Source organism: Naegleria fowleri, assembly GCF_008403515.1.
Source record: "Naegleria fowleri strain ATCC 30894 chromosome Unknown tig72, whole genome shotgun sequence".
Taxonomy (NCBI): domain Eukaryota; phylum Heterolobosea; class Eutetramitea; order Acrasida; family Naegleriidae; genus Naegleria; species Naegleria fowleri.
In genome coordinates, this window is record NW_025408004.1 from 183,312 (window position 1) to 206,390 (window position 23,079).

Genomic DNA, 23,079 nt, shown 5'->3' on the forward strand with positions numbered 1-23,079 from the left:
TCCTAAAGTGTTCAACTTGGTTTCAAATGAATTCAAAACAATTTATTTATAAATTTATTATGATTTACAGAGATGGCTAGTATTTAGGATCAAGAGGGTGTGTTTGTCTCCTTGTATTGACATGGAACGTTGCGTAGTGTTTCGGAGGTCCACCAATAATATCTTGAACATAATTAATTTTCCTGTAATCCCTTCTTTCGACAGGGAAAGAATTTGGTACTGCATGTCCATGATTTCCTTTTCTCTCTTCCAATGGTTCCTTCACATAATTCGACAATCGTGGAAGAGGTGCAGGTTTTGCTCCCTCAATTTCTCCAATATCTCGTCCTATTACACTTTTTTCATAGTCATACCTGGGTGACAATGGATTTATCTGTCTTCGAGTTGTGAATTTCCATTCATCATTGATATCCTTTACATTTAATTTATCAACTTTGTGTGTTTCAGGTATGACTCGTTGATAATTACTTCTGAAAAATCCTTTAATTGCAAAATCTCCATAATCTTCAGGATGGTTGATATCATCACATGCAAGAGGATTTCGAATGGCTGCATTTCGTTTTCTCTCCATTGCTAATTTCTTATTTTCGTCATAAATAATATCATCCACTTTTAAAATGTCTTTTGGAGGTTTCAAGTGTTCATATTCTTGAGGTTTGTTAGGTCTTTTGACGCTTGGTAATTTGTAAATGGGATTGAGTGGATTGAGTTGTCGATTGAACTTGACATGTGTCTTCATTGGTTGAGATCCTTCAATGTCATGATTCTTCAAGTTAAAGTCATTCACTCGATGGACTTGTTTCGGTATTAATGTTGCAGGTTGATCGACAGTGATAAATGATAAATCCTCCTTATTCGTGAATCGGGTTGGTGGTGTTGAATTTGCTCGAGCAAAAAGTATATCTGAAGTTTTCAGTGAGAGATCTTTATCTCTTCTTCGAGCATAGTCAGAAGGAGCAAATGGAGACGTCGATGCTCTCTTGTTGTTGAGTTGTGCTTTTGCTGAGGCAGACTCTATGGTCTGCAAATACATCGAGTCATTGAGGTGTGTCATCAAAGGTTTCAAAAAAGGAAGAAGAAGGCTTGATCGGAATTAGTGTTGAGGATTTGAGGGATCCAACTAAGCTTGTAGTCACACAATAATATTGTGGTGATGATAATATCCAAGTACAAGACTTGATGATGAAATTTAGAGTATGATGATTCAAAGCCTTCCCGTAAAGGAAGTCTACAGTTGAGCAATTTTTTTGGTAGTGCGTACGTAACGGTATTTTTTTTGGGTTTTGGGCGCGCTTTTAAATCTCTGTAAATTTTGAAGTCGAGGAGTGCAAAGACCTTTCCTTACACTGCAGCCTGACTAAAGGTTTAATAAGTATGATTCAGTACACAATTTGACACTTCTACTCGTACTCGTACTCATCGTGATTTTCTCTTGAATGCATGAAAGGGTACACAATACTTCTTTGGATACGAGCTGAGTGAGGTCGGGTATTATATTGATGCAACGACTACTACTACTACTACTACTCAATCAATACCTTTTTCACTCGAAAAGCATGAATATTCAGGGTATCACAAATTTGTCGAATCACCAAAATAGCCATATGTAAATATGAGAAAATCACCACGCCTACGCATCCATACAATAAATAGACTTCCATCATGCTATTGGTATTGGTCATACTGGTAGTACTATTACTATTGGTACTATTGGTACTACTATTCATCATCATCACCACAAACACTCTCTCCACCAATAGAACACCCATTGGAATCATAATGAAAAAGAATGTTGGTGATAAACATCCACACACACGTGCAAAGATTAATCTTGTTTGAATATAAGATGCAGTCAATCCATAGAGCATACTCAATGGTAAGAAGTGATTCTCAACAAGATGTGGTGATAGAAATGCCAACACAACAAACATGACCAATACAATCATGTAAGAGAGAATTCCTTTCAATGCACCACCAATTCCACCAATGACATGAATGGTTCGATGTGAACGTTTACGAGCACTGTGTGATGCAAATCCCAAAACACTTCGAATATTACTCACAATGATGGATGCACCTAATAGAGTGGCAATACTAACCATAAGAGTATTGAATTGAATATTGAGAAATTGTTGAGATGATTGAGAGGTTGTTTTTGTTGTTGCATTCAAGTCACTTGAAAATATTTTAAAGAGCCAATAAAAGGTTGAAGAAGAATTTTGATGTTGTTGAATGGTGAACAAGACAGTCGACCATTTCGATTGTCCCATTACAAAGGTTGCAATGAGTATGGAAATGGCAAGCATGATAGCTTCAGTGGGTGAATTGTATTTTCCAAATCTCATTTCATCAGTGACATAGTCTTCCCATATCATCATGAAACTAGTCATGTAATACAAGACAATGACAGTGAGTGCAAAATAAGTACTTCCTAAATCAATAGCACTCACAAGAATGTAACATTGAAAATATCCAATAAGAGCATCCTGTGTGTGTGTGAATGTGTGTGTGTGTGTGAATGTGTGTGAGAATATACATTTCATAGGTGTGTGTGTGTGAATGTGTGAATGTGTGAGAATATATATACATTTTGAAAGATTCCAATGATGATGCAAGTCCATTCATATTTACCATGATGTACATTTTCATCCAAGTTCATTCATTCATTCATATATATATATATATATATATATTATATACACACACACACACAGTTCATACATTTCAACATACCAGTCCATGATCAAATAATTCACCCAATGCACTGCTATTCTTTGTATTCCGTGCATGCTTTCCATCAATAGCATCCATTGTTTGATAATAAAACAATAACAATGCATTCAATAAATAAACAATGGATGGTACTTGATGATTGTGTAAATCTGGATTGAAATAGACCAATACAGCCCATCCGAATAACACTCCAAGAAATCCTAATAGAGTAATGGTATTGGGTGCTATATCATGTGGAATGGCTCTGGCACAAAATTCCCAATAGGGTTGAAAATCTTATTTCCGAAAATTAATTCCGATCATGGTTGTGATCCATTGTGTGTGGAATGTTGTGACCATAGATAATTATATTCAATTTGAATCATTGGATTCATAATATTATGAGTATTATTAGAATGATTAGAATGATTAGTATTATTATTAGTATTATTATTATTAGAATTATTATTATTAGAATTATTATTATTAGTAGTATAATTATACTTACAATAAGACAGGATGGATGCATCACCACTTTTATACTTGTAATCTCGTAACGATATTTTAGCTTCTTCTGTTAAATAGGGATAATTCGTGAGACGATCATAGAATGAGAGTCGTGTCTTTGTAGGAGTGGTGGTGGTATGAGTGGTAGTAGTGCTGGTAGTGCTGGTGGTGCTGGTGGTGCTGGTGGTGGCCATGGTGGTGGTGTTCATCATTAAAAATGTACAGTCATTATTACACAACAACCGCAATTTAGCTAAATTGGATGCCAAAATATTTTTTGATTGTTTTTTGTAAAGATCTTCACCATTATTGAATGAATGAACTCGAAGAGTACACACTCAAATTCAAGTTCACAACATACAAATGAACATGAAATGAGACATTGAGTGTGAGAATTTGTTTGGATTGAATCCATTTAATATTTATTTGTAATCCTATCAATTTAATAATTTGGAATCATACTTTGTAATCTCATCAAACCATCAAAACATGCCAATTTCCTTGCCTTAAATGCATCCTTAGCATTGGCATCACCAATCACTCGATGTTTCACAAACAATGTACATTTAAAACAATTCGTTGATTTGACATATTCTTCAACAAATTTCATATTGTAGTGATAATAAGATCCAACTAAATCACTCAACACAAGTTGAGGTTCATCCAAAAAGAGTAATTTTTTAAATACTTGAGAAGGTCGATCTCTAATAATTTCTTCTTCAATAAATTCTCTTGCAACTGAGAGTCCACATTTAGCATAGAGAGATCCAATGATAGCAAGAACAGCATTGGATGTAATTTCTCGTTGTCCTTTTGTAGTCATTTCATTCCAATTCACACATCTCAATGTATAATGTTCATTTTCAATAAAACAAGTATTGGAAGTTTCATTCATCGTTGTTTGAGTGTTCATTGTAAATGGTATCACATTGGGTTGTGAAGATGGATATTTCACTACTTGTTGATGCATATTTTTGAATCGAACCAATGGAGTCTTGTCATTGCTAGCACCATCATGATGATTACAAAAATTCCAATATTCATTAGCCACAACAAATGCCAAATAAGATCGATTGTTATAAATTGCTTTCAATAAAGATGCAGTACTATATCTCTCACGACCACTATTCACTTGTTCAGCATGAGGAGAATCGACATCTATAAATAGACCACCACTGTTCGTAATTGTATTTCCAAGTAGAATGGTCGATGGTGATTGGGAATTTCCTCCCTTCACATGACTCATATATTTATGTGAAATAATTTCTGTTAATACCAAATCCAATACATGTTGTCCCATATATGCCAATCGATCATGTGTTCTTACTTTACCAGATCCAAATGAAGCATGAGTGATGGATCGGATCAATAATGTACGAAGAGAAGCATCTGTATCGTATTGTACTTTGGTATTGGTGGTGACTGTACTCATGGATTTGTTTAATTCTCGTTGTAAAATTCTAGATTTGGAAATTAATGCTTGTAATCCAGGAGTATAATCTAATTCATTATAAATTTTACCACTTTTAGAGAATTGAGTTTTAATTTCAAAGGTTGAAAGTGGAGGAATGTGTGGTTCCAATGGTGTTGTTTGTGCATTGGATGAAGTATTGCTATCAAGGTTAGGATGGATGGATGTGGTTGAGGATGAATTTATCTTTGTTCCATTCCTCGTTTTTTGATGTTGAATAAGAGTGGCATAATTTTTGAATGTATTGAGATGTTGAAAAATAGGAAATGTGTTTGGGTAACAGAATGATGAGCCTCTTCCGAATAATAATATTGATGAGCCTCTTCTTGTATGGCATGATGACAAGGAATGGAAGAGTCTCACTCTCAACTTCATTTTTTTGAACTGAACGTACACACACACTGAACGTACACACACACACACTGTGATGCTAAATTTTTCTTGAAGTCCTTGTTGTTGAAAACCGTTTCATTTGACGACGACTTCACAGTGTGAAAGAGACTCGTGGATTCACTCGGTCAATGATCGAGAGGATTTGGATGATGATGAAAGCATCAAAAAATGTCTCCATATTCAATAATCCTTCTTCATCATGACCGGACCGAACCATGGTTGCATAAGATTGCCAAAATCAGGTGGATGCATTACCTACAACAACAACAACAACAACAACAACCACTAATACTACCACTACAACAACATTCAAACTCAACCCTTCTTCAACTCCCTTTTTTCCAACTCTGCACAAAGTGTCATTCAACAACATGTCAACAAGAACTCACAAAAAAGAAACCCAAGAAGTTATTACAACAATAAAAGAATTCTTCAAAAGGAAGTGAAAACACAACCTGAAGCATCATTGTTACAACCACCATTCATCACATCAGCAAATGATAAAGGTGGAGATGGATGTAACGAATCAAGAGCTGTCTCTAATCATGATGCATCATTCACATCATCATTACAACTATTCACCTCAGCCATTCACCTCAACCATTCACCTCAACCATTCATGAATCTATTTCTCTTCCCATTCAGCATGCTTATCAATCTGAAGAAATTATTCAATGTCTTGATCAAGTGATGATCATTACAGGATGAAATTCATGAAAGAAATGTAGATACAATAGTAGTACCGATACTACTACTACCAATACTAATCAGGTGAATACTGTTACCACCAATAGTACTACTACCAATACTGCGTCGTCACCACTCACACAACATGTCGTCATTCAGAAAACACCATCCTCATTCTATGAATATGCTACCAAAAAAGGAAGATTCTTTTCACTCATGCCTCAACAAATTTCACATTCTCAACTCATTCTATTAGGATATTCTCTCTGAATATTTTACCTTATTGTATCATTGCATCTGCCATTCTCTCTCGTTCATTACCATTTTTACAATTCTCAAATTTGAAACTCGTTACTACTCGATTCATCATTCCTCTGAAATTGATCCAAATCTACCATTGAGTAATAGTCAACAAGAATCCTCAAAGCATAACCAACAAATGGAAGAAATTATTATTCAATGATATTTCTATTGATAATATTTCTTTTAACATGAGTGAGAAATTATTGTTAAATGATCATTCTTCAATTTAGGTATTTAGAAATCGAACAATATTGAATCATCCATTTATTAGAAAGTCATTCACAGAAGTACATTTAACAAATCGACGATTAAGTAAGATTGAATAATATCATGAGAATCATAATGAGGAGGAGCATGATTGTATTTAATATGATGAAGATGAGAATCATAATGAAGATGAGAATCATAATGAAGATGAACACAATTCTTCTCACCTCTCCTCACAACAATCTCAACAACCTTTACTCAAGAATAACAACAATAGTGAGGATGACATAGTTTCCAAGTTCATACATCAAGTAGTGTTTTGGAAGGATGAAATTAATCATTCTCAGAATTCATGAAGAACCATTCTGAGAATCATTTCGAAACATCCGTTTCAATACATCAATCAGTAGTACAACAAAGAAGAACAAGAAAAGAAGTGAAGAAGAATTGAAAAAGAAATTGGAGAGAAAAGAAAGAAAAAAAGAAGCAAAAAACAAATGATCATTCCACCACCACCACCTCTGCTACTACTACTACTTGGAGAGTCAGACAATTAGGATTGCTTTTGTGAACACATTCAAGGAAATGATGGAAAATCGTCAACTGAACAAAAAGAGGAGCAATCTCAACATTTCTTGCACGCTGGGTTGCGTGTGATGGTTCTGAATCCATCGTGAAAGGGTCTTGTGGGGATCAGCCTCTAGATCTCGGAACATGTTCAACCACAATTCGAATTTCCCTTGACTCGACACACCTGAATCAGCCAATCAAAGCCTTCGCTCGTTTTTAAAAATAACAAACTAAAAAAAAATTCGTATTTTTAGCTAAATTTACTCCCTGACCCTCTCTCTTCATCATCTATAGGCGGTTATTGTATTGACTCCCAAAATAGATTAGAATTCATTGAAGGCATCTCGTTCTATTATTACCACAAAGTTTGAACTATCTTTCACATTTGTGTGTGATTCCGCAAACTTCCTTCGTCCACGTGTGGTTACTCCCGTTCATCATCACGTATTATTTAATATTCTTTAATATTATTCTTTGATCATCATCATCATCACTTGGTGTTGAGAACAACAACAACAACAGAACAACAACTCTTCATCATTGCCCGTTCGATCGATTCAAACAATTATTGATCCATCACTACACCCTCCTATTCGCTCTCTCTTTTCTGTATAGTTTTAAACTTCTCTTCAACATGGGACGAAAGAAAATAGCCATTCAACCCCTCACGGATGAACGTAATCGTCATGTGACCTTCAACAAACGTAAACAAGGTCTTGTCAAAAAGGCGATGGAGTTATCCATTCTGTGTAATTGCCAAATATCCCTCGTCATATTTAACTCTGAAAATCAATTGTTTGAGTATTGCAGTACAGATCCAAGATCTATCCTACAGAGGTATTGCCAAGTGGCACACTTACCTCATGAACGATTAACCAATGCTGAATATACCAAGTTCGATAAGAGTGGTAATTTAGCAACAACAACGACCGGAACGACTGACACAAGTTCCATCGATGTAACACAAGCGAGTCAAGATGCCTCTTCTTCAACCAACAACACAACAACAACAACAACACAGACGGCTACTACTACTACTACTGGTGCTGCAGCATCAACAACAAACAATGGAAGCAGCAAATCAAAATCGAAATCAAAGACACCAAAGAAAAGAAAGTCCAAAAAGGAGAAGAGTGAAAGTGAAGATTCCGATCAAGAGACCACAACCAGCACCAAAAACAAATCGTCGTCATCATCATCAACTTCTAAGGTTCATGGTGCACTTCCAGTTTCATCAGAGCAAATCAATGCAAAGGCAGCTCTTGTTTCACAACAACAACAACCACCATTGGCTATACCTCCTTTTGCTGCCTACACTCAATTTACAGGTCAGCAGGTCTATGCAGATCCAATTACTACAACACCACAAACTGCATTGCTGAACACATTTTTGAGTGGTGGAGAATTTGATCCTCTCACTCCCAGAACGGCTCAGGCCATCGACAACATTTCTCGCAATGTTCTCGAAAATCAAAAGAAGAGAAATTCTCCAACCACAGGCTCTGAAAAGACTCAAGATGAAGCTGAATCACCATCACAAAAGAAGAGAAAAACTGGACTCACCATTCAAGTTCCTAACAATAAGAACGTACCTCTCAAGAGAATTGAGAGTTCTCTCTCTGAATCAGCTCAACAATTAGAAAATGGAGAGGGTGACTTTATTGCTCCAGCAAGCAGTAGTGCAACCAATGCTACAAGTGCATTACCGACCAGTAGCAGCAATCCTTTAAGTGGTGTACTTCCTACTCCTCAAACATCGGGCTTCCCTCTGGAAACAAAGACTCCTCTCTCTTCACTTCTCAATTCGAACTTTTTTGATACGAGCACAACCCCAACAAGTCTGGGCGTATCTTGGAACGATGTTCCATCACCATTCACCGTGCTAAAGGAAAATCAAGCAAAGATGGAAAGAAGCAACAAAGACAAAATCTAAGCCTTCCGAATTTTTGCATATTTGTAAATAAATCTTGTGTTAGCTTACTTGATACAACAATAATCATTTTCCAACTAAACACCCTGGTGTTTATATTTCGGATTAGAAACCCTTTTATTCTAGTACAATTACCAATTAGGTTATGATTTAGTTATCAAAGTTTGGAGCACGATAAGTTGATGGATCTCTTCTTGGATGAGTGTCTTGAATACCTCTTTCGACTGGTGAAGGAACAACCTTTGTAAGAGAGTTGAAACGTGCTTCGTACCACTTTCTGTGCTTGGCAAGGCATGTAGTCCACTTGTAGAAGTGTCCGTTGCATTGAGACCATTGCAACATGGTATCATTGCTCTTACCGAGTTCTAACCGTGATCATCACCACCATTGAAAATATTTTGTATGATAACCATCACGAAACAATTCATACTTACTTTCATCTCCACATTCATCCAAATACATGTTCAATAAATGAGCCCTGCAAGGAGCAGCAGGAGTCAAGTGTAAAATAGCCTTGAATTGTGAAGGATCGTTCTTCAAAAGATCTTGCTCTTTTGTTGTAAGTTCGTAATCCTTTGAGTCGAGAGGCTTGCCGAAGATGTCCAAAATTTGTTCGTTTGAAAGATATCCTTCCTTTGTTCTATTCAAAATATCAGCGTTTGGAACATTGGTTCTATCACTTGGCAAATTGGCATCCTTGGTCTTGGTCAAAGGATGATAGAATGTTTGTTCGGTAAAGTATCCTTGCTCATTCATTTGGCTGGACAAATTCTTGACGATTGCCTCTTTAATTTCAGCAGCGTTCATTTTTAATCACTGTATTTTTTTCGATGCATAGAAATGTTCTTCTTGAAAATTTCACCATATTTAGACCAATACGCGGTCAACTCTTTACAACCCTAAAGGCAAGCTCTTTGATCATCATTGTTGTAGATGGCTTCAACTTTCAACGGGATAATAAGCCATCACATTCCCTCATAATGATCTATTCATCTCGACTTCATCCTTCCCGCATATTGATTCTGTTATTTCTTATTATGGATGGATGGGGTTTATGATCATGTAGCTTCATTAATCTGGTCCTGGAGACTTTCTCATTAACCCAGGACATTATGTCGAAGGAATTGAGTCTTGAGAAACAACTTTGTTCATCATCAACCCTCTCTTCTGAGGATGCTCAACTAAAAATTTGAACATGACTCTCGCGTAGCATCAAAAAAAATGTCATCCTCTGGTGGCTCGTCAGAGCAACAAATCAACAAGGAACACAAAGCCAGAAGAGCAGGTAACAAATTCAAAAAGAGAGAGGCTCAAAGAAAGAAAAAGCTCGGAATTTCCGAAGAACAACAAAAGAATGATTACGTGAATAATCGTGCAAACACAGTCGGTAAAGGAAATGCCTATGCAAGAGATTTAAAGTATAAATTAGATAAATTTGAGACAAAACTACATGCTCCGATTACATCAAGAGTTTACGGAGAAGGTCCTCCCAAGCTTGTTGCAGTGGTTGGACCTCCAAAATCAGGCAAAACTACTCTCATCACAAGTTTAGTCAAACAATATACCAAACAAACACTAACCGAAGTGACTGGTCCAATTACTGTCCGAACAGGAAAGACTAGAACAACATTCTTTGAATGTCCCGATGACATTAATGCAATGATCGACATTTCAAAAACAGCAGATTTAGTTTTACTTTTGATCGATGCTTCTTATGGATTTGAAATGGAAAACTTTGAATTTCTAAACATGTTACAAGTACATGGTATGACTCGAGTGATGGGTATTTTAACTCATTTGGATTTAATCAAGAAGAGTAGTACAGTAAGAAAATTAAAAAAGAAACTCAAGCATCGATTTTGGACAGAAGTTTGTGATGGTGCTAAATTGTTTTACTTGAGTGGATTGAGAGGAGGTCTCTATACACCTCGTGAAACCATTAATTTGAGTCGTTTCATTTCTATTATCAAACCAAGACCTATCAAATGGAGAACCACTCACTCATGTGTGGTTGTGGATCGTTTTGAAGACATTACTGATCCAGAGTTGATTATGCAAAATCCAACCATCAACAGACATGTTTGTTTGTATGGTTATGTAAGAAATACCTTCTTGCGAAAGGGTACTCCTGTTCATATTCCTGGATGTGGTGATTTTACGATCAAAGCTCTTTCAAGTCTAGAGGATCCTCTTCCACCAAAACCAAAAGAAAAGGAGAGATCCAAATTAGACAAATACAAGGGATTGTATGGTCCAATGAGTAATTTAGGATCAGTATTCTATGATAAAGAAAGCGTTTATGTGGACATGACCAATACATTTACAGATTGGAATGCATCTTCAGGTGGACATCATCGAGGTGGTATTGATGAGGCTGAAGAATTACTTCTCACTCGTAAAGGAAAAGAAATTTCTTCTGAAAAGAGAGAGGAACGAAAACAAATTGCAGAGGAAACCTCAAAGATCGTACAGTCACTTCTAAAAGCATCTAGCAATGATATCAATTTGGATGAAAAGCTTTCCAATCAACAGGTGAAGCTACTTTCGAATGCCAAGTCAACACTCGATGCAAAGAAACCATCCAAAACAACCTCTCTTCATCAAGAAGAGACTAACGAAGAAGAAGAAAGTGATGACTTTGATGAGGACATGGATGAAGAAGAATTCATTCAAAAGTATTTAGATGAATCTGATGAGGGTGAGGAGGATGATAACGATGAAATGGAAGATGATGACGATAATGAAAACGATCAATTTAGAAAGAGAAGAGGTTTATCTATTCTCATGAATAATGATGATGACAAGAATGATGATGAGCTTTATGCCAATGCTCTCAACAAGGGAAATTCGTCCAAGAAAGAAAATATCGTCTATGACGATGATGATGATGATTCTGAAAACATGGAAGAAGCACACAATCGTGAAATGAAGAAGGAATTGAAGTTGCGAGGTTTAAGCTCAAAGGATGACTCGGACTCTGAATATTTTGAACCTAGAAAATTGAAGGTCAATGAAGTGACTGGTCAATTTGAAGCCAATGAAGACTATCTCTCTGACTTGGAAGATGAAATTGATGAAATGGGACAATCCTCTAATAAGTGGAAGGAAACTATGGAAGAACGAGCGTCTAGTGCATTCTATGATGTTGGTGTGAGTTTACAAGAATTGGTTTATGGTAATGAACAAGAAGAAGATGAACAAGATAGTGATGATGATGAAATGGATGAATCAACTCAACAAGAAGAAAATCATTCCAATGATTTGGATTCCATTTTCAACTTTAAGAAACAAATTACTGAAAAGAAAAAGAAGATCAATGTCAATAGATTGAAGATTGATCATGCCGATCGTTCACGAATTCAGCTAGAACCAACTGAAATTAAACATGACTGGGACGATGCTGAATTCAGAGAGACCATCAGAAACAAATTTGTTACTGGAGATTGGACAAAAAGAAGAAGTGCTAAAGAGAATGCGACAAATGAGGAAGACTCTATGAATGTAGATGAAGACAATGATGAATTCACGAACAACATGAAGGATGGAGAGATGGATGAGGATGGACTTGATGAAGATGATATGGAGAAGGTAGAAGACTCTCTAGCCTCATCAGAATTGGAAAGAAAAAGAATGGAAAAGAAAAAGGCTTTTGATGCTCAATTTGATGAAACGAAGAGTTCAAAATTAGATTCCAAGTCAGCCAAATCCACACAACAAACGAATGAAGAAGATCCAATCACTACCATTGAAAAACTTAAAAAGAAACTTCGTGAAGATGATCCACAAACCATTCTGAACAAGACAGAATTTGAAAATTTGACTCGAGAACAACGTGAAGAAATTGAGGGAATCTCTCCAGGAACCTATGTGAGAATTGAATTGGAAGGATTTCCATGCGAATTTATTGAAAATGTCAACTTTAAAAATCCAATCATTGTTGGAGCCATGCACGCTGAAGAATGCAGAATGGGTCTTATCAAGATGAGACTCAAACGACATCGTTGGTACCCCAAAACTCTCAAGAATAGAGATCCTCTTGTGTTTAGTATTGGATGGCGAAGATTCCAATCCATTCCTACTTATTGCATGCAAGATGATAATGGAAGACATCGACAAATCAAATATACACCAGAGTACATGCATTGCATAGCTGCTATCTATGGACCTTTCATTCCACAAAACACTGGTATTATTGCATTCCAAACATTGAGTGAGAAAGTTGATACATTTAGAGTGTCTGCTACAGGTTATGTGATGGAGATGGATCAAGACTTTTCAATTGTTAAAAAGTTGAAATTGGTTGGTTATCCTAAAATCATTCACAAGAACACGTGCATCATTACTAAAATGTTTAGTAGTGAATTAGAAGTCGCTAAATATGAAGGTGCTGCATTGAGAACTGTGAGTGGCTTGAGAGGAAGTGTGAAAAAGCCATTCCGAGGTGAAAAAGCTTCACCTGGTGATTTCAGAGCCACCTTTGAGGATAAACTTATCCGTGGAGATATTGTTTTCCTTCGATGTTGGTATGCAGTTGAAATTGAACGCTTCTATAATCCAGTGTTCAATCATCTCTCTAAGAAATGGTATGGAATGAGAACAGTTTCTCAACTTCGAAAATTGAAACAACTACCAGTTCCTGTGAAAGAGGACTCTCTTTACAAACCCATTACCTCTCGATCCACTGCTGGTCATGATGCTCACTTTAATCCAAAACCAAAATTACTCAAACAATTGCCATTCACAGAGCAAAGAAAGAAGGTGGTTGAAGTGACTGGTTTAACCGATGACTTGAATCAATACATTGCTGAGGATGCACCCATCCATGAATTAACCACTGCATTGATGAGTGATCGAGAAGTTGAAAGAGCAAACATGCTTCGTAAACTCAAAGCGATTAATGCAGAGAGAGTGAAAAAGAATCGAGTGCAAGAAATGAAACTCAAAATGAAAGAAATGAAATACCAAGTTCAAGAAGAGAGAGCCAAGAACAGAGCCAGAAGAGACACCATGAAAAGAAGGGCAGTGATGAAAGAAATTAGTCGAGTGAAGAAAGCCAAATATTATGTCAAAGAAGGAGGAGAAGAGACACAATAAATTGAGCGTTGTTATAGTTTTATATTAGTAACATTATCAAATTAGGTGAATATGTAGAATATGTAGCATGATCAAACTGTTTCAGAGTTGAAGAATTTACAGTGGATGGCTTTCCCTCCAAAACAATCAGTTTGAAAAATAAAAGATTGAAATGGACCTTCTTCAAAAACACATCTCCACCAGTAACAACCATTCATATGAAAACATCACGAATCATGCACAAACAAAGAAAACAACAAATAGAAACTATTCGGATGGAATATTACTGGGAAAATCAAACAACGTTATTCATCATCATCCAGCAAGAGGAAAATCACACTCTGAGGAATCTGAAATTGCTTCCGAATCGTTGGATGATGCATCCGAAGATCATCAAAATATGTCCAAGTTGAACGAAAGCTATCGCGAATTAGCGAACTCTTACAAAATACCTGGTATTGACATTAGCGCAACGAAGATATCGCTTCCCAATATCAGCAACATTGAGGGAGTTTATGGTAATGAAATATCCATGTTGTTTGGCCAAAAGAAAGCCTCTCAAAAAGGTGTCATCAAAGTTGTGGCAAGAGTAAGACCACTCAACAAGTCAAGTTATCTAGTGTCCGACGAAAACAAAATTTTAGAAATTGGGGAAGATCGAAAAAGTATTTTAATTGGAAAGCATTTAGGCAAAACCTCAAATGATGATTTCCAATCAACAAATTTTCAATTTACTTTTGATAGAATTTTTGATGAATATGCCAATCAAGAGTTGTTCTATCATAGTTGTGGATATCCATTGTTCAAAAGTTTTGCTAGTGGTGTAAATAGTTCTGTAATTTTATATGGTCAAACAAGGTCTGGAAAGAGTTACACTTTAGAAGGTCTTCTTGATGAAGAGAGAAGAGGATTAATTCCAAGATTTGTTGAGGACACATTCAAATTTATGAATACCTATAATCAAGGACAAGGTGCTTTGAATGCCAAGTTTGTCTTTTCAATTTCCTACCTTCAAGTTTATAATGATGTGGTGACAGATTTGCTTTCAAGTCAACAAAAAAATTTAAAAATTGTTGAAGACAAGAGCAAGACAGATGGCAGGACATGCACATCGGTTGTTGGTCTTCGGAAACAACAATTTAAAGACCCCAAAGATATTTACACAATTTTAAAATATGCAAAACAAAACAGAACTGCTCTCCCATCGGGATTGAAACCACCAGACCTTCACGCAAGAAGTCACACCATTCTTTCTCTTCATCTCGAACAAACATGGCCACAATTAATTTCAGCCACGACGTCCTCAATTGATGTTCAGACACACAATATTTGCAGGTATGTTTGATTCAAATGTTATAGTATTGTGCGCAACGTTGAGTATTGTCATAACATGTTCAGTCAAATCAGTTTTGTGGAATTGGCAGGTTCGGAAAAAGCAAGAGATTTTTCTCAACTCTTATCTTCCAGTGGTGCAGTGTCCAATGAGGAAGGATCAAAAATAGCAAGAACATTCAATGCTTTATCCTCTGTGATAACCTCCTTAGGAAAAACAATTCAAAACAACAACATGACAGAGACATCGGTTCAAGAGGCCATCGAATATAGTACCCTAAATCTTAGTGTCAACACAACGACCATCAACAAACCTCATATACCTTATCGAGATTCCAAGTTGACCCATATTTTAAGAGACACATTGAGAGAGGATGCTATTACTTTGATTGTCTCATGTCTTTACCCCATTCCTGAAAATTACAGTGAGATGTTAATGACTGCAAAATATAGCTCTAGACTAAAACAAAGCGTTTCTTCAATGAGCTCATGTGAACATGCTGTGCCATCTTCTCCCACCAAAGAGCATGTCAGCTCTCCGATAAAACCAAAACTCAATACTTCCGAATCATATGAAGGAACACCAAGAAAGGTTTCATTTGGAGAAACGGACGAGGAACCACGCAAAGATACCACTCCAGCATTTCCAAAACAAACAACAAATTCATTCATAGCAGATACTAGTATCAAGATGGATCATCAACCACCATCTCTAAAACAACGATATCTAGATGAGAAAGAACGACTTTTAAAAGAAAATGAAGAGCTTAGAAACATTGTTAACATTGATTCAATGACAAGAAGAAACGTGCAAAAGAATTTAGAACATTTGGAAAAAGAAATGTCTCGTGCCGATGAGGAAAGAAAAGCTCTTCGAGAGAGAGTCACTGAATTGACTCAAAAAGCAAAAGAGTATGCAGACAAGAATACATCTTTACAAGAGACACTTGTAACTGCAAAACAACAAGTTGAAAATCTTATGAAACTAAAAGAAACGATGGAAGAAGAACTAGATCGTAATCGAGAGTATATTAGTCAGCTATCCATCGAAAATTCAAAACTGAATGAGCAACTCATTAATCAGGCGGTAGATCATGAAACTACAATATCCAAATCAGCAAGAAGTCAAATGGATATCTTGGAAAAGGAAAATTATCAGTTGAAACAAGACATACTGAGACTGCACAAAACAAATGCATTGAATGAATCAAAGGCAATAACAGACCTTGAAAACTCGATCAACAATTTATCAGAAGAATTACAACAAGAAAAATCTCAAAATCGTTCTTTATCCAATGAGCTTTTGGAATCAAAGCAAATAATAGAGGAACTAAGAGTCATGTTAAAAAATCTCGAGCAAGAAAAGGATCAAATGATTGGTATGGTGGATTTATTGAATGAAGAAAAACTCAAATCTGGTGAAGAGTATCACAACCAACTGAGTGAGCTTCAATCAGTAATTAAGGAACAAGAGAAATCCATTGAAAGAAAAGTCACTGAAATTACAAGAACTAAGGAAATGATCAAAAATTTAAATCTTGAAATTGACAAGATGAAAGATTTGGTCTCAAGTCTTACCGATGAAAAACAACAAATAGAAGCCAAAGCCATACAAGAAAGAAATGACCAAAAAGTCCAAATGGAAAAATTGATGAGAGAAAACCATGAGTTGAAACACCAACTCGATTTATCCAAAAAAGAATTACACTCGACTTTGCAAGATGTACAGCGAATGGAAAATCAAATGAAGGTGATTCCAACTCTAGAGACAGAATTAATCAAAAAGGAAGAGACCATTAAGGTGCTTCAAAGAGAGGTTGAGTTTGGAAAGAATTTGTCTGACAAAACAGTGCATGAGCTTAAAGAAAGTGTAAAGAAGGAACTCTCTTCAAAATCAGAACTCATTTCCAAACTGAATACAATTTCAAATGAAAAACTCGAATTGGAAATGATGGTCAACAAACTTCAATCTCAAAATAATATTATTCTTAAGGAAAATGAAGAACAATCCATCAAATTGAAAGACTTGGCTGAAGAGTTGATGCAAATGACGATTGAAAAGAATCGACTGGAGTCCGATTACAAAACCTCGAATACAAGGTTAAGAGATCAATTATTTGACTCAAAGAAACAATACGAAACAGATACTCACCATTTCAAGGAGCAAATTAAAGCTCTAGAGTCTAAAATAAGTTCACTGAAAGAATACAACAATAGTAGGAATGTTCAACTTGAAGAGACTCTTCTGACCAAGAAGAAGATTGAAGAACAATTATTAGCTATCCAAAAGAGGTATGGAGTATTTGATACCCAACTAGGAAGTACAGCTTTAGAGAGTGAGTTGGAGAAACGAGTCGAAACACATTTAAGACTCTCTCAACTCGAGAAATTACTTGCTCAGAAAGAATCTGATCTTGAAATCTCTATATCTGAATCTCAACAAAAGACGTTGGAGAATGACAAGTTAAAGAAAGAAATGAATGAACATCGGATTGAAATTCAAACTTTAAAAAACAAACTCGAAGAGATGGAATATTCACTTACTTCACTCAAATCGAATCTGGAACATTGCATCGATGAAAGGAAAAGATTGAGAGAAGAGAATCAATCCTTATTGTCAAATAGTAGCAAGAAAGAAGATGTCATTCGAAAACTACGACAAGACCTACAAGTATTATCGATGGAAAAAGAATCTATTCTTACAGAAAAGGAGAATTTACAGTCAGTTCTAAAGAGAACTCTTGAATCTGGATGCTCTACTCAGGACGATCTTTCTCAGGCAAAATTCGAAATGATGGAATTGAGAAGAGAAAGGGATGATATGGAAATTAAACTCTTAGGATGTGAAAAGAACATTTCCAGTCTCGAAGAAGAGTTAAAACATAAGGAATTGTTGATTTCAGAGTTGAGAAATAATAGTGAACTAGTACGAAAGGAAAATATGATCAGCAAATTAGAAGAAAACTTGAGAAAACAAGCTGAAGAGAATAGATTGAACCAAGTAGAGACGATCAAATTGAAATCAGAACTCATTACTACAAAAGAAAACATGAAATCAGAAGTGTCAGACATGGAGACTAAGGTCAATCAATTCAAGAGGTTATACAGTGAAACTTTGACAGAGCTTGAGAATTCCAGAAAAGAATTCGCTATTCTTTATGAAGAAAATCAACATTTGAAAGAAGAATTTGACTCTCTCAAGAACGACCTTAGTGAAAAGGTCATCATGTTAAAAAGAGCTCAAGAGTTATCATGCTCGACAGAAGAAGCATTAACTGAAAAAACAAATCACATCGATACATTGGTACAAACAATCGAAAGTTGTGAAAAGAAGTTAAGAGAGTACATTGACAAAAACGCAATTCTACAAAATACAATAGATCACCTTGAGAAACAAATTAGTAGATATCAGGAAGATGTTTCAAACTCAAAAGAAGATTTACAACGAAAGATTGAGGAGTATAATCATCTAGCACTACGATCAAAACTACAAGAAGTTGAATTGGAAAATCTTAAAAAGAAAATAGAAACCACGAATGAACGCATTGAACAATTGGAAAAGGAGAAAAAAGAAATCTTGATGGAGAAAGAGTCAATTTGTAAATCGTATGAACAATCTCAACAAGAACTCATTTCAATACAGCAAAATCTATCGGAAATGAATAAGCAGATGTTAGAGTATAAAGAGCAATCAAAAGAAATGGCCGAGCACATTCAAAAGGACCAAGATGAACGAGAAATATTTATTGCAAGAATGAAGAGATTTGAGAGAACCATTCATTCTCTAACCTCTGAGAAAGAAGCGATTGAAAAACAGCTGCAGTCACAAGTGAGTCAAATCACAGAAAAGACCTCCATGTTGGATTATCATGAACAGCGATTGAGGCAAACAACGGAAGAACTTGAAAGATTACAATCTGAAAATAATTCAATCCGAATGGTGAACAGTGACTTGAAAGGACAAGTTGTAAAACTGAACGAAGAAAAACGAAAATTCATCAGAACAATTACTGAATACGAAACTGAGCTGGACAGAGTTAAAAAAGCACACGACAAAACAAGCAAAGAACTCAAAGAGTTGCTTTCTGACTTTGTTTTCCACAACAAGTAATCACCTCTTATTCTCCTTGCACACCAACAAATTTACTCAGATTTTAATTTTGTAAAGAATTTAAAAGGAATATAGCCCACCCCAACAACAAATAAAATGACTGAACCAAACAACAACTCTGGTGATGACCATTCTTCCGATTGCTCAACTGAAAATTATCAAGAGTTGGGATATGAACCTATCAATGACTATTGTGATGGAGAAGATGAAAACAGCAGTTTTGAAGCAGATTTTTCCGAAATTATTAACAATTTCGAAGAGGAGGGTGATCAATCAAAAGAATTAACTTTCGAAAATTTTGACGTCGATTTCGAGAAGGCACTATCTTTTGTGTTGCAAAATACAATGTCAAATGAACCACACATCACAACTATTAGAAAGAAACGAATTAAAATTACTCTCGGAGAAAAGGATCCATCACAAAAAATTCAATACATTTCACATGAAGAATCACGGATAGAGGGTGACACAAATAATAATATAATACCAGAAGAAACACATCAAACGCCCAATGACATCGAGATGAATAAGGAGTCAGTAGAATCTATTAAGAATATAATTAGAGATCTAAATTTCACGCCCACAAAGCCAGCCACCTGGATTTCTGAAGACTATTGGTTGTTAAAGCTAAAGAAAATTAAAGATGAAAATTGATTATTCTGTATTTATGTTTGGAGGATTATAGTTGTGAAATTGAACATCTTTTTTAGCTTTCGTGGCTTGAAAATTGATTAGAGACGATGAAAATTGAGAAGATTTCCTTTTCTTTTCCTTTGGTGGGGCTGTTTGCTCTTGAGATTCTGGGTTTTCTTTTGCAGATTTCGTGGGACGTTTTTTCTTTTCTTTGGTTTTGGCAGCCTTAGGTTTAGTTTTTTGTGGTGGGTGTGAGGATGAAGTGACAGGTTTTGTGGTAGATTCAGCATCTTTGGCAACTGAGTTAGACGGTGGTGCAGTAGGCTGAACCAACTGTGTTCGTGAGGGTGGTTTGTTCAATAATGTACATGAATTTGGAATATTGTTTCCCAGCAGTAATTGAGTGAACGAATTGGTGTCCGGTGATGCATTTTGAATTGGGGTGGAAACCATTGGTTGAGTCGGGTGGAGCCAAGGTACACCACTACTACTGGAAGCAGGAGAGGGTTTGTTGAGGGTTTCGGCCATGTTGGTAAAGGTGCTTAATGGTTGTTGTTGGACGTCCATAGAGGTTGAACTCAAATTCGTTAAAAGCATGTTGATATTAAACTCTTCAATGCTTTTAAAACGAGAATATCCTTCTCGCAACAAGTCCTCCATAGTCTCTTCGATCAATTCTGCTCTCATCAACCCCTTCTGCTGCAATTGAGGCGGTGTGGGGTGTATCGGTCTGAAAACGTTGAATGCAGAAGTGGTGTTGTTCCGCGATGAATCAGGCAGTGTTGGAGTGGAGGTTCTGGCGAGTTGAGCGGGTGAGGATAATGAAGAGGAGAGGAATGAAGAGCTGCTGTTCGGAGAGGTTCGTTGCACCAATGAAGAAGATTTAGGCTCAATAACGATCGTTGCAACATGTTGAGAAGAGGGAACGGACAACGCTGATTGATTACCGTAGTAAAGGGTGGTGTTATGGGGAATGTTTGGTGGAGGAGGTGCTTGATATTGTTGCGGCTTCATTGTTTGTTGATCATGATGATGATGATGATGATGAAAGGGTAATAAATTCATCAATTTGTTCTGTTTCTTGTTTTGGCTAAACCTGTGTGGAGAGTGCAAGTGAGGACTATCAAAGATAACGCAAGATGAAATAATGATGTGATGAGGATGAATCAATCAATATTAAGAAAAATAATATGGAACAAGAGTGTCTTCAGGAGAGGCGATGCTTGCAAGCCTTGATGAAGGAGAGGGTGCGTAGCTAATCGGGATATTTTTCTAATAAGATTTGGCCATAAAAGTTTTGTTCAATTTACTTTTTGGGAGTTGTGTCGAGTTGCGTTGCGCTTCTGTTTGGAATACATAATAAGGCCATCACGCGCAAGGTGTTAGGCCAGTCTGGATATCCAGGGTCGGAGAGAGTTTGAGAATGATAAGCACAGAAATAATGGTAACACGCCCTTATCAGGGATTATCCTCTTGAGCTTTTTGTTTTTTCAAATAAATCTTTCAATTTAAGCATTCCTTCTTCAGAGGATAATTCTTTTGATTCCAATTCTCTTTGTTTTTTCAAAGTTTCTTCTCCTCGTATGAATTTAATAATTACATCCTTAAATTCTCTAGTTGATTTAATATCAAAAACAAAATATAAAATTGCAATAAATAAGATGGCACCAACAACATTAATTAACGTTCCATACATGAGGGCAAGAGACGCTAATTTATATGCCAAAAGTTTTGCGTTTGCTTGCTCCTCAGGTGTTAGAACTGGAACATTTGAAGATGGAGCCTCATCTTCTTCTCTTCGCTTTTTAAAACCAAAACTACTTCCAGAAGCTCTAAAAATCATAGCCTTGGCTTGTTTCCCAGCATATAATTGAGATTCTAGTTCTTTAATTTTTCGTAATTCTTCTTCCACACTTGTTGGTTCTTGATTGGTTGATGATGTATTTGGTTGTTCCGATGGTTGTGCTGTTTCTAATGTTTCCGATGATGATGTTATGGGTTGTTGGACAGATTCCGATGCTAAATTTTGGGTCTTAGTGCTCTGTGCTGATGATTCGTAATTTGTTTGTTGTTGCCAGGAGAAGGGAGATGGATGAAAATTTCTTTGAACATGGATTCTGTTTTGAATTTGAATTATTCTCGTCTTGTTGATGCATGAGCACAAAGCGCGTGTCAACATTTTTTACAACAACAAACGAGAAAAAAATGTTTTTACTCAAGCGAGGAGCTGAATCACAAGCGAGCGAAAAGAACAATGGATCAAACAATGAATATTTTCTTAATTTTAATCATTCAGGATCGCCATCATCGATGCTAAGAAGTGCAACTGCCACGACCGCTCAAGGCTTGCAAAAATTATTTAATCATCATAAAGCATCGGAAGAGGCAGATATAAACGATATTATTACAGAAAACGAATTTAAACAAATTGTAAATTTTAGAAGATTATTTGAACATATTAAACGAATGGAAGATACGGTAAAAGGAGAAAAAGTTCAATTTCAGAAGTTATTAATATTTTGTGAAGATGCTGAAAAGTTATTAATTGCAGTGGAAGAGCCTTTTATTAAAGCCTATGGAGTGGATGCATATAATCAAATAGAAGAAGAGTTTCATATGGTCTCAAAAAGAATACGCACTAATCATAAACAATTCAACAAGGAATATTTATCAACAACGTGCCAAACCATCTCTGATGAGACCACTCAACTTCCCAATATTGAACCTCTCACTAATTGTACAAGAAACATCCAAAAGCAATTATTGGATCAGAGAAGAAATGAATCTTCACTAATTGAAGAGTATGGAGAACTACTTGAAGAAGTGGATGAAACAGCAGTGGACGAGGATGTCGAAGAGCAAGATAAAGCCACAGAAGAATTGTCCAAATTAACCTCAATGCTCAAACAGAAAGCAATTGAGGTGAACCAAGCAATTCAAACGGATGTAAATATGATGAAACGCAGCAGCGTGATTTTGGAAGAGAGTAAGAGTGCTCTTGACACAGCCCAACAACGATTAGACTCTCAGATCGATACAGCCAAGTCTTATCTGTACTCTCATATGGTATTCCTTATTGTTGTGATTGTATCATTTCTGGCCATGATTGTGATCATCTCTATATTCCCTCGCCTTGTGTAGCGGTAATTA

General features: G+C 36.1%; 9 protein-coding genes across 9 annotated transcripts; 4 read left to right on the forward strand and 5 right to left on the reverse strand.

Annotated features, from left to right (window-relative positions):
* Window positions 1-76: 76 nt before the first annotated feature.
* FDP41_009667 (uncharacterized protein) lies at window positions 77-3,413 on the reverse strand (the record flags this gene model as incomplete). Its single annotated transcript, XM_044713649.1, has 4 exons — window positions 77-1,021; window positions 1,539-2,486; window positions 2,734-3,008; window positions 3,221-3,413. The coding sequence occupies 4 exons, from the start codon at window positions 3,411-3,413 to the stop codon at window positions 77-79; spliced, it is 2,361 nt and encodes a 786-aa protein (XP_044556686.1).
* Window positions 3,414-3,661: 248 nt separating this feature from the next.
* Window positions 3,662-5,065, reverse strand: FDP41_009668 (uncharacterized protein; the record flags this gene model as incomplete). The annotated part of the gene is made up of 1 exon (XM_044713650.1): window positions 3,662-5,065. The coding sequence occupies one exon, from the start codon at window positions 5,063-5,065 to the stop codon at window positions 3,662-3,664; it is 1,404 nt and encodes a 467-aa protein (XP_044556687.1).
* A 2,419-nt stretch (window positions 5,066-7,484) lies between these two features.
* On the forward strand, window positions 7,485-8,783 carry FDP41_009669 (uncharacterized protein; the record flags this gene model as incomplete). The annotated part of the gene is made up of 1 exon (XM_044713651.1): window positions 7,485-8,783. One exon carries the CDS (start codon window positions 7,485-7,487, stop codon window positions 8,781-8,783), a length of 1,299 nt encoding a protein of 432 aa, XP_044556688.1.
* A 147-nt stretch (window positions 8,784-8,930) lies between these two features.
* Window positions 8,931-9,587, reverse strand: FDP41_009670 (uncharacterized protein; the record flags this gene model as incomplete). Its single annotated transcript, XM_044713653.1, has 2 exons — window positions 8,931-9,145; window positions 9,215-9,587. The coding sequence occupies 2 exons, from the start codon at window positions 9,585-9,587 to the stop codon at window positions 8,931-8,933; spliced, it is 588 nt and encodes a 195-aa protein (XP_044556689.1).
* Window positions 9,588-10,001: 414 nt separating this feature from the next.
* On the forward strand, window positions 10,002-13,874 carry FDP41_009671 (uncharacterized protein; the record flags this gene model as incomplete). The annotated part of the gene is made up of 1 exon (XM_044713654.1): window positions 10,002-13,874. One exon carries the CDS (start codon window positions 10,002-10,004, stop codon window positions 13,872-13,874), a length of 3,873 nt encoding a protein of 1,290 aa, XP_044556690.1.
* Window positions 13,875-14,025: 151 nt separating this feature from the next.
* FDP41_009672 (uncharacterized protein) lies at window positions 14,026-19,296 on the forward strand (the record flags this gene model as incomplete). Its single annotated transcript, XM_044713655.1, has 2 exons — window positions 14,026-15,188; window positions 15,252-19,296. 2 exons carry the CDS (start codon window positions 14,026-14,028, stop codon window positions 19,294-19,296), a joined length of 5,208 nt encoding a protein of 1,735 aa, XP_044556691.1.
* Window positions 19,297-19,950: 654 nt separating this feature from the next.
* Window positions 19,951-20,943, reverse strand: FDP41_009673 (uncharacterized protein; the record flags this gene model as incomplete). Its single annotated transcript, XM_044713656.1, has 1 exon — window positions 19,951-20,943. One exon carries the CDS (start codon window positions 20,941-20,943, stop codon window positions 19,951-19,953), a length of 993 nt encoding a protein of 330 aa, XP_044556692.1.
* Window positions 20,944-21,394: 451 nt separating this feature from the next.
* Window positions 21,395-22,108, reverse strand: FDP41_009674 (uncharacterized protein; the record flags this gene model as incomplete). Its single annotated transcript, XM_044713657.1, has 1 exon — window positions 21,395-22,108. One exon carries the CDS (start codon window positions 22,106-22,108, stop codon window positions 21,395-21,397), a length of 714 nt encoding a protein of 237 aa, XP_044556693.1.
* Window positions 22,109-22,134: 26 nt separating this feature from the next.
* FDP41_009675 (uncharacterized protein) lies at window positions 22,135-23,070 on the forward strand (the record flags this gene model as incomplete). Its single annotated transcript, XM_044713658.1, has 1 exon — window positions 22,135-23,070. One exon carries the CDS (start codon window positions 22,135-22,137, stop codon window positions 23,068-23,070), a length of 936 nt encoding a protein of 311 aa, XP_044556694.1.
* Between the last annotated feature and the right edge of the window lie 9 nt (window positions 23,071-23,079).